This window comes from Sorex fumeus, unplaced genomic scaffold (assembly GCF_029834395.1).
Source record: "Sorex fumeus unplaced genomic scaffold, SorFum_2.1 ptg000169l, whole genome shotgun sequence".
Taxonomy (NCBI): domain Eukaryota; kingdom Metazoa; phylum Chordata; class Mammalia; order Eulipotyphla; family Soricidae; genus Sorex; species Sorex fumeus.
The window spans coordinates 740604-751634 of record NW_026606226.1 but is presented as its reverse complement, the minus strand read 5'-3'; the positions used below and the strand labels follow the sequence as shown (position 1 = coordinate 751634).

The 11031-nt window shown below is 56.5% G+C and overlaps 1 protein-coding gene across 1 annotated transcript; it reads left to right on the top strand.

Moving 5' to 3' along the window:
- The first annotated feature begins 3142 nt into the window (after positions 1 to 3142).
- On the top strand, positions 3143 to 10093 carry CXCR5 (C-X-C motif chemokine receptor 5). Its single transcript, XM_056107649.1, has 2 exons — positions 3143 to 3199; positions 9023 to 10093. The coding sequence occupies exons 1-2, from the start codon at positions 3143 to 3145 to the stop codon at positions 10091 to 10093; spliced, it is 1128 nt and encodes a 375-aa protein (XP_055963624.1).
- The last annotated feature ends 938 nt before the right edge of the window (positions 10094 to 11031 follow it).

Below are 11031 nucleotides of genomic sequence, written 5' to 3'. Positions count from 1 at the left end.
GAGGGCAACTGTCTCCCCGGGCCTTGTTATCACCCTCCCATCACCACTCCCACCATCTTGAACAATTCTCTCTGCACCTTTCTGCATGTGGTCCTCCAGGCCCCCCACCTCACTCCCTCCAAACCCTTACCCACCAGTCCCTGTCCTGCTCCTGCAAGGAAGCCCTAACCTTGAAGAGCATCAACACAACAGTACTTGAAACTAGTCCACTCTCAGTGCTCAGGGGACCTTGTGCCGTACTGGGGGAGGAATCCAGGCCTCCTGCGTGTGAAACCTGGTTTCCAGCCTTCTGAGCTTCCTCTTGGGCCCAGACATTTTACTTCGGTGATATGGAATCTCAAACATATTTCCCTACATCTTGTCCTAGTCCAATAATAATTCCTGGAACAGTAACCAAAAAAGCACCCAGAGGTCAAAGGACAGACTGATGAGAGCCCAGAATCCTTGCCCCTTGGGGACCGGTTTGAATGGAGCGTGCTCATTGGACAGGGCCTGTGCAGGATAAGGGCCTGGGCAGTCCGGCAGGACAGACAGAGCTCCTGGGCAGTAGCCACGGGAAAATGTGTGTTAACTCAGATGAGAAATAAGTTCTAGGAAACAAATGAGAAACGAATTCATCCTCCTTTATTTTATGTTTTTGGTCTGGGGGCCATACCTGGTGGTGCTTCAAGGCGACTTTTGGTTCTGATTTTGAGACTCACTCCCAGTGGTCACTGGGGAAACCCCACAGGGCTGGCATCAAACCCAGGCCTCAGGCAGGCAAAGTATAAATCAGGTCTTTCAGAGATCTCTCTGGCGTTACTTTAGAATTTTAGATCCGGAAAGGAACAAGCTTCTCCCCCTTGGTGCTGTTCATCCAATACAGGTGACCATTTGATGATGACAGTAAAAAGAATTGTAATGAGCGGTAATAGTGAGGAGTAACACGAACAGTAGCAATTAGTAACAATAATCTCACACTTTCTAAGCTGGGAGACAACTCAAGGGCTGGGGTATATTCTTTGCCTGCTGGAGACCTAGTCCTTGATCCTAGAGAGTGACCTAAGAGCAACCCCCAAATGTAGCACCAGGAATAATCCCAGAGTACTGCTGAGTAAGGCCCCCCAAAACAAACAGAATCTTGCACTTTCTGGGAGCAGGGCAGAGAGAACATGGACAGATGGGTTGGCCTTCTAAAATGCCTTCTGGTCCCACATGACATTATCTTCCATGCCCTTTCCTTGGGGCTGACTTTGTCAGTGGGTTGGAGGGACACAGATGCTGAAGAGAGGAAGAACGGGGAGTTGCAGGGACCGAAGAGAAAGCCCAGCGGGTAGGGCGTTTACCTTGCACGCGGCCGACCCGGGTTCGATCCCTGGCATCCCATATGGTCCCCCAAGCACTGCCAGGAGTAATTCCTGAGTACAGAGCCAGGAGTAACCCCTGAGCATCGCTGGGTGTGACCCCCCCAAAAAAAGAATGGGGATTGCATAGCCAACATAGGACATAAGGAACATTGGGGACAACTTCCTATCGAAGAGCTGGAATTCTTCCTCTTGGAGACAGTTGCTGAAAACAGTGAGGAGAGGAAAGCCAGAGAGAGAGAGAGAGAGACAGAGAGAGAGAGGGAGAGAGAGAGAGAGGAGATAACAGCACAATTCCCAGTTCAAAGGTCACCAAGTACTGGGACTGGAGCAACAGAACTGAAGGCAGGGCGCTTGCCTTGCAAGTTCCCGACCAGGGTTTGATCCCAGTGGCCCTTGTGGTTCCAGGAGTCACCCCTTGACGCAGAGCCCTGAGCATTGCCAGATATGGCTCAAAACCAAAACCAAACAACAATAACAAAACCAAAGTGCACTGAGTCTTGAAGATCATGAAGGTGATGGTGTGGAGAGAAAGGGAAGATGGGGAGGAAAGAGTGAAGGCAGATACAGGGAAGGGCAGAATTCCAGCGGAGGGAGGGCTGGTTGAAAGGAGGGGGGGGGAGGGCCGGGCAGAGAAACAGCCTGGTGCTGTGACCCTCGGGATGCTCAACTTCCAATCGAACACCAAGAGCAGATGGGGCCCAAACCAAAATTGGGTGAACCAGGGGCCACACACTGGCTGCAGAGGGGCTTCTGGAGGGAAACACACCAACGGGCACTGAAGGGCGTGGATCCCGCCAGGATGGAGAAAGAAGTTCACAGACTCAGGTCAGGAGTCACCACTTTTCTGCTCACAGAGTGGGCACTCTCCCCTCAGGCCTCAGGAGCCTTGTGGCCAACCACGTGCTGCGGTGTACCGTGTGCAGAACCCACATGCCCACCAAGCGAAGCTGTAGCTAACTTACATAACACTTTGGTGGGGGGCGAGGGACTCAGCCACGTAGGGCTCAAGGGACCTCCCAGCAGTTTTCGGCCAGCAGGGCTGATGGTTCAGCAAACCAGAACATGGGGCTGCTTGAACCCTGCACCGCTAGGAAATTACCCAGACCACCCCCTGCCATGGGACTCAGGGCCACCCATAAGTGGTGCTGGGGATCACATGGTTTCAGGGATTGAACCAGGGTCGGCAGCATGCCAGGCATGTGCCTGAGTCCCTGGGCTGTCTGGTGCCACGTCATTATTTTTGTGTCTAAAAATGACTGTTTGATCATCTGGGTAATTTCATTTGTGTCTTCCAGTAATGTGTTCATCTGGTGACCTTTAAAAATTTTGAACTTGACTAGTGACCTGAAGCTAGTAGCAGAACCCCACGGGGTACGAGTATCCTTGTTTGCCTGGGACCAAGGGGCTTCCCAGGGCAGGGGACTTTTAGGGTTGGGCACCCCGTTGGGCTCTTGAGTGGGGCGAGAGATGAAGGTTTGGGGGTGGGAGGTATGACCCCCGGCTCTTGGGGGCGCTGGTGATGGTACATGGTGCAGTCTTTAATGCCCCAAATGAGATGGTGCCAGAAAGAGGCAGAAATGCTTGGCTAGCATTATGTGCTGGGGATTTTCCCTTTTTCTTTAAAAAAAAAAAAAAAAGCAAAACAAAAGACCTAGACGGGTGCCCACAGCTCCAGGAGACTGTGTGCAAGTCATCTTGCTCATTTGGTTAAATTTGCCGCTGACGGCTGTCACCTCTCTCCCGCTGGGCGGACACAGAGCCACACAGCTAGCAGAAGGTGCCACGCACCCACGGTCATGAGCTACACATTCACCCTGGACATGAACAGCACGAGTAGGGACCTGGAGGAGCTGGTGAGTAGGGATGGACAGCTGAGGGGGGACATGCCCTGCCTGGGATCCAAGTCTCCAGGGACCAACCCCCAGGGAGATGGGTCCCCTGTGCCACTGCTGAGAAGCTGTCCCCCATTCTTGTGAAGGAAAACCTTTATTACACATTCTTCGGGGGTGGCGGCAAGCCTTGGGTCCTGCTTTCATGCAGACTCATAGATGCCCTGGTGTCTCTGTATCTCCTTCTCTAGAAGCGGGTCCTCTCCTGATTTGGCGGGTTCTGTGGGAAATTACTTCAGGAGACTTCTTAAGCCTCTGGCTTTGCCAGTGGACTCTTCAAGTCTGTCTAATTCTGTGTCTTCGTCTGGGTATGCAGTGTGCACTGGGGGTGAGGTGGGGAGATGGGGGACCTGTTCCCGCAAATGGCAGGCAGTGGTGTCACCAAGAAAGGATGCGCCGGCTGAAAGCTCTTACACGATCTCATCTGCCCCACTGCGGCGTAGGGAGGCTGGCAAGGGAGAACACCCCAGTGGGTGGAGTTGGGGGCAGCAGGTGCTGGCTGGTGAGGGAATTCTCTGCGCTTCCCAGGAGTGTCTTGGAGAGGTTGTGGTCTCCTCACAGTGCTGCTAGCTCGGCAGACCCTTAGGGGTGTGCTAAGGAAAGGGTCCTGGCTGTGCTCTGCACCCCCAGACCTCCTCAAGGAAACAGAGGTTCCACTGGCTTGGCTGCCATGGGGCTTCTTAAGAATTTCTGAGCTGTCTCAGCTCAACCAGAGAACACAGAGGTCTGGGTGCAACAGAGCACTGTGGGTGAGAGTTTCGCAGAAACGTTTTGATGGTCTTCCTCCCGGCCCCTATGGCGTTCTGGGAGAGGACATATGAACTGCCTCTGGGTCTGGAGGGCACCAGCCCACCTCCTACTTTCACCCCAAACATGCCCTGAGAAGACCCCCCACTCCCTCTGACTCCCTGGCTAGCATCTGTACTGGAACGCCCCAGCTGTGGTCCCAGACTGGCTTAAACACATCTGCCATCATGGCCAGAGCCCCAGGTGGGAGCCGTGAATGAAGTCCAGGCAAAGGTGGGGAGACAAGACCACCTTCCACTAAATCTAGCTACCCAGTCCCAACTCCAGAGCCAGCACCGCCTGTGCCTTCTCCCCAGCTTTGTCACCTGTGGGGCCTAATGCAAAATGAAAATGCACAGTCCCAGATTCAAAAGTGACAGGGTCAGGGGCTAGAGAGATAGTCCAGTGGGTAAGGCTCCTACTTTGCATGTGGCTGACCCAAGTTTGGTCCCCGGCATCTCATAGGGTCCCCCGAGCACCACAAGGAGTAATTCCTGAGTGTAGAGCCAGGAGAAACCCCTGAGCATCATCAGGTGTGGCCCAACCCATGCCCTCCCCCCCCCCCAAAAAAAAGGGACAGGGTCCCACAACTCTCTCAACTCCCTCACTGGCTCTGCAGTGAAGCAACAGGTCTGGGTGGGTCCCACATTCCCACAGGACCACCTGCTCCCCACTCACCCCTGACCCCACAATGTTTGTATGGGGCGTCTTCCTCTGCCCAAAGCTTCAGTCTGACCACGAGCCCTGACCCACTTGGCTATCCCTGTAAGCAACTCGAGATCTGTCCATTCTGAGAAACCTCAGAATTTCCCTTAACTGCGCCTCTCTCCGCAGAGTGACCTACTAGGCACAGGTGGCAGCGGGGGGCCCTCCGGGGGCAGCAGGGCGAGACCTACAGAACATGGGAAGCTTCCACCTAGCAGGGGGGAGGGGGCAAGAGACAAGCTTTGGTTTTGCTGCATGTCACATTGCAACAAGTGCAGGCCTCGGGGCAGGCCTCAGTCAGGGTCCCACCCTGACCCCCAGTGCCCAGGACCGTGAACCTTTGTAGCCCCAACTCACTTCACTCACCCCTGCGCTCTTTAAATGCAGAGGTGCAGAGCTCCCTGCACTCCGCCCACTCACAGCAGCATCCGACAGCTGTGCCAGCTGCGGGGCCACAGGATAGCACGAGCACATAAAGCTCGCACGAGGCAGCTTCTCCATGAGCGAGCCTCAGTGGTGCTTGGGTGGTTGCAGCTTCTGGAATTGTCCATCCTCCATTCCTTTGACTTCCTGCTTCACCCCTGCCCTAGTCTGGATGCAAGCACTCTGGCTTGCATGTCCAGAACACTGGGTTCTACAGCACGTGTTGGGGTTGAGAACTGGAGGGTTCCACGGGAAGGCTTGTGCTTTGCACGTGGGAAGCTCTGGGTTCCATCCCCAGCACTGCAAGCAAATCCGGTAAAAAGGACAAGAGGCTCTTGGGCCCGAGCTGTAGCGCAGCAGGGAGGGCACTGGCCTTGCACGCAGCCAACCTAAGTTCGATCGCTGCCATCCCATATGGCCCCCTAAGCAGCACAGGAGTGATTCCCAAGAGCAAAAGAAGAATGAAGGTCTGTTGGTCAGCAGTCAAGCACTGACCTCCCTGGTGTCCCCTCCTCCCGCTGTTCTAGTGGAATGTCCACTTGCTTGTGCTGGGCTGCAGATCCCCAGGAATGAAGGATCCAAACCCAGATGACGGAGGAGCAGGAATGAGAGTCTGTCCCCGGGCTGGGCCTGCCAGGGCCCCTCCTGCAGGAAAGGTCCCAGGACTCCATCTGTGCACGGCAGCCCTGCTCCTTGGGGGGCTTCCTGGAGCCAAGTGGACCTGGGGCATCTGGGGGGAGACCGTGGCCTTGCCTCCCTTGATCAGAGCCCCTGAGCGGCGGCCACGGGGCAAGCTCCAGGTACACCCACTTATTTCGTCTGAGGTGTGAGGAAGAGGAACCAAAACCAGCTCTGGCTTTTCTGGGCTTTACCGTAGGGGAGGGGAGGATCACCCCCCAACTGGGTCAAAAGTCCCCAAGGAACCCCTGCGGGGGTGGCAACTGGGGGGAACAGGGAGGGCGAGAGGGGAGGGGAAGAGCCCCGTGGCGGTGTCGCTCTGGGCCCCAACTCACAGACCACATCTCCGCCGGACACGGAGGACACGCATGAGCAGACCCCACTCTCCATGCCGACCGGGAACGTGACCCGGGGCTTCCAGCACCAGAATGTTCCTTCAGGGAAGGTAGGGCTGAGGGTTCAAATCGGCTCTGACCCCCATGATTGATGAGGTTAATGTGGAGCCCTTAGGGAACCTCTTCATGACCCCTGGACAGTGCAGATGATTTGGGGGTGCCGAAGGGATGACACCCTAAATCTAAAAACTCAGTGCAGAGTTAGGGGCCACCTAAATCCTCTCCCTGAAACCACTGAGCTGTTCCCAGCCCTGAAAGCCTAGGACAGAGATGGAAGAGGGGCAGGGGACAGGGAAGATGTGACAGTGTCACAGCGGCATCTCAGAGGCTGTCTTGGACGTTTGAGCCCCTAAGGAAATAGCGGGGTGGCCCCATGTCTGGACCCACACCTTCCCAAGCCCCTGAAGACTGGGCTGAGACTGCCCCCCGCCCTTCTCACTGGGCCTGCACATGTCTGGGTCAAGACATGAGACGACCTGGCTGCAGTGCATGCCCGAAGCCAGAGGGGGGACCTGCATGTACATGTTTGTACACATATGAGTATGTGTGTGCACCCATGTGTGTATTGCACATGTGTTCTATGTATCCATGTGCCTGAGTGTGGGCATGTGCGTATGTGTGTATACACATGCTTATATGTGCAGCCACCCGCAGCCAGTCACACAACTCCCTCAGCCAGTATTCGTGGGAGGAAGTGTATGCATGTGTGTATGTGTGTACAAGTGTGCTCATGTCCCGTGTGTATTGCATATGTGTGTGTTCTTTGTTTCCATGCACAAGAATGTGTGCGTGTATGTATGTGTACACACATGCCCTTCCTGGGCACCACCTGTGTAGACAAGGTGGCTTTGGAGAGGCGTTCCCAGAAGGGCCAGGGGCCCACAGCTGGTGGAGTTGGGGTGAGGGAGCTATGGGGTACCAGGGACCTCAGCTGAGCCTGAACCCCTGACACCCCCCACTCCACTCCCCACAGCTTTTCCTTTCATTTGAGCAGTGCCCAGGGACTCCTTTAGCTCATGGCTGGGGGGTGACGGGCATCTCGTGCTTTCTAGACCCACAGAAGTGGGCTGGACCATGGTTGGAATCAATCACAAGTGTGTGGGGGACAGGTGGTAGGTAGGATAGAGAAGAGACCAGTGTGAAAACAATATAACAGCTGGGTATGATTATGCTGGACAAGAACCGAGTATTGGGGGCTGGAGCAATAGCACAGTGAGTAGGGCATCTGCCTTGCACGCTGCCGACCCGGGTTCAATTCTCAGCATCCCATATGGTCCCCTGAGCACCACCAGGAGTAATTCCTGGATGCATGAGCCAGGAATGATTCCTGAGCATCTCCGGGTGTGACCCAAAAAAAACAAAACAAAACAAAACCAAGAACCGAGTATTAAAAGTAGGTAAAGGAATACTCCTGGTAACTTTTCAGTATCTGTATTGCAATCCACAATGCCAAAAGGAGAGAGAGAGAGAGAGAGAGAGAGAGAGAGAGAGAGAGAGAGAGAGAGAGAGAGACAGAGACAGACAGAGAGAGAGAGAGAGAGAGAGAGAGAGAGAAAGAGAGAGGGAGAGAGAGAGAGAGGAAAAGTGCCTGCCACAGAGACAGAGTGGGTGGTCTGGGGGGTGGGAGTGGGGGGTGATGAGAGGGAAACCAGGGACACTGGTGCTGGGAAATAGGCACTGGTGGAGGGATGGGTGTCGGAACACTGTATGAAACCTAATCATGAGCGGCTTCGTAAGGGCCTATCTCATAGCGATTCAATTAAAAAAGTTTTTTTAAAAGAAGGAAAGGAAAAGAAAAAAAGAAGTGGGCTGGAGAGGGCTTAGACACACGCTGTGAAGGCGAGCAGGTGTGCAGCAGCGGTGAGTGAAAGGTGCGAAAACAGGTCCCGGCCTTCCTCTGCGGTTCCGGCAACAGCTGCCCTGGGGGAGGGGCTTCCGGACACACGTGGGACCTTCCCCTTCCCAGGGCGACTCCTGGGGCAGCGCCGGCCTCTGCTCTGTTGGCTGTAGGGGAGCAGAGCGCGGGTTTGCTGGGTGTTGAAGGCAACAGCGCAGGTGAAATGTGATAAGTCTAGCCCTTGAACTTGAACTGTTACCGGGTGTGGGAGTAGAGCTGGGGGGACAGTGCCCCAGTTTCAGTGGCAAGGAAGAGAGTACTGGGGAACAAGTCAAGACTGGAGACCCTAGCACTAATGCCCCACTCCTTTTTTGGGGGGGGCACCCCCAGGGCTGCTCAGGCGTTACTCCTGGCTCTGCACTCAGGGATCACTCCTGGTGGTGCTCAGGGGATGTCAGGAATCAAGCCAGCTCAGCTGTGTGCAGGGCAAGAGGCCGCTGGCCCCTTGTACTATCCTCTGTAAAGGGTCAGAGAGATAGGACAGCAGATAGAACTTGAGTTCGGTCCCCGGCATCCCATATGGTTCCCCAAGCACCTCCAGGAGTAATTCCTGAGTGTGGAGCCAGGGGTTACCGCTGAAGTAACCGCTGAAGGTGTGGTCCCCCTACAAAACAAAAAACAGAGAGGAAGGAAGGAGGGAGGCAGGGAGGAAGAAAGGAAAGAAGGAAGCAACGAACGAAGGAGGAAGAAAGGAGGGAGGGAGATAGAGGTGCTCAGCAGGCCGAGACCCGGCTTCGATCCTGCCACCGTGTAGTCCCCTGAGCACCACTGGAAGCTACACCTGATCACCTCTGAGTGTGACCCAAAGTCCACAAAAAGAGGGAGTGCAGAAGCTGAGGTGATCGGACAGGCTCAGGGTCTGTCTCACAAGGGAAGGAGCCTCATTCCTGGTCTCTTTTACAGTACAATGAGATTATTAGAAACTACAGTGACAGCACAGAGAACCTCGACATGGACACGCCCATCTGCTCCCTGGTGGAGGGCCCCCTCCTGACGTCCTTCAAGGCCGTGTTCATGCCCCTGGCCTACGGCTTCATCTTCCTCCTGGGCCTCCTGGGCAACATCCTGGTCCTGGCCATCCTGGAGCGGCACCGGCAGACGCGCAGCTCCACCGAGACCTTCCTGTTCCACCTGGCGGTGGCTGACCTCCTCCTAGTCTTCATCCTGCCCTTTGCTGTGGCCGAGGGCTTCGTGGGCTGGGTCCTGGGCACTTTCCTCTGCAAAACTGTCATTGCTCTGCACAAGATCAACTTCTACTGTAGCAGCCTGCTCCTGGCCTGCATTGCCGTGGACCGCTACCTGGCCATCGTCCACGCCGTCCACGCCTACCGCCACCGGCGCCTGGGCTCCATCCACATCACCTGTGCCACCGTCTGGGTCGCCGGCATCCTCTTCGCCCTGCCAGAGATCCTCTTTGCCAAGGTCAGCGAGCCCCGTTATAATGAGAGCCTGCCGAGCTGCGCCTTCTCCCAGGAGACCCCCGCCGTGGCCAGAGCCTGGTTCGCCTCCCGTTTCCTTTACCACCTGGGCGGGTTCCTGCTGCCGTTGCTGGTGATGAGCTGGTGCTATGTCGGGGTGGTCCACAGGCTGTGCCAGGCCCAGCGGCGCCTGCAGAGGCAGAAGGCGGTGCGGGTGGCCATCCTGGTGACAAGCATCTTCTTTCTCTGCTGGTCCCCCTACCACATCGTCATCTTCCTGGACACGCTGGTGAGGCTGCAGGCCATGGACACCAGCTGCAACCTGAACAGCTACCTGTCCGTGGCCATCACCATGAGCGAGTTCCTGGGCCTCGCCCACTGCTGTCTCAATCCCATGCTCTACACGTTCGCGGGTGTCAAGTTCCGCAGTGACCTGTCTCGACTACTGACCAAGCTGGGCTGTGCCGGGCCCGCCTCCCTCTGCCAGCTCTTCCCAAGCTGGCGCAAGAGCAGCCTGTCTGAGTCCGAGAATGCCACCTCCCTCACCACCTTCTAGGGCCCAGAACCCCACTGTGTCCGCCTCTCTTGGGGGGGAGCACCGTGATGCTGGGACCCTGCCAGCAAGACCCCGGGGTCCTCAGAGCTCACTTTAGCCAGTGGGCTCCAGTGAGCAGTGGGTTTCACCAGGCCCTCTCTACGCCTCCCTGCCAGCGATTCATCCTGGGGCACAGGTAGAATCCGGGGAGGGGAGGCAGCTCGGGTTGACCCACCTGTGGGGTGCTGTGCTCAGGGCGGGAGGACCCCAGCCCCATCCTGCCAGCTGCTGCTGCCTTAACCTGCCAAGCTCAAGAAGCCGCTAGATGTCGGCTCTTGCCAGCAGTTCCACCCCCCCCCCCAAAAAAATCACTGTGTTCTGGAAAGGCAGGAGCACAGGCTTGGCATGCGGGACCTCCAGGTTTGACCCCAGGCCCCGCACAGTCCCCCAGACACTGCCAAAAGAGACATCCTCACCCCGTCCCCAGCACTATGGGCATGACCCCAACCCAAAGCAGAACCTCCGGCAGCATCTCCCAGACAGCTGACCACACACTCTTGGCCTCATGCAGACACGCAGCCAGACCCAGCGCAGAGCTCACCCTGGCCCGGCCCTCACCAAGATGGCAAACGGGTCAGCCCCAGACCACTGGGTCCTGGGAGGGCAGCAGACCAGGACTGACTCCAGACCCTGTGAGAGACCGGCGGTGTCCTGGCGAAGCATCAGGCCCGGCCAGCAGGACAGGAGCCCAAGGTGGAACAAGTGACTGCAGGGGCGATGAGCTGCCAGGCTGGACTGGGGTCACTGATGGGTCTGGGCAGTGCTATACTCCCCACCCCTCCCTACGAAGAGCACTGCACTAGGAGTCAGAGCAGAGCTAGGGAGGTCACGCCTAGAGCCACCATCTCTCTGGACCTCAGGCAAGTCACAGGGCCCAGGAAGCTGGCTCTGTCCCCAGG

What these genes read in the sequence shown, in the direction of transcription:
- CXCR5 (XM_056107649.1), top strand. Translation starts at nt 3,143, where the DNA reads ATGAGCTACACATTCACCCTGGACATGAACAGCACGAGTAGGGACCTG. An exon ending in GTAGGGACCTGGAGGAGCTG is followed by an intron (nt 3,200 to 9,022) that starts GTGAGTAGGGAT and finishes TCTCTTTTACAG; the next exon opens with TACAATGAGATTATTAGAAA.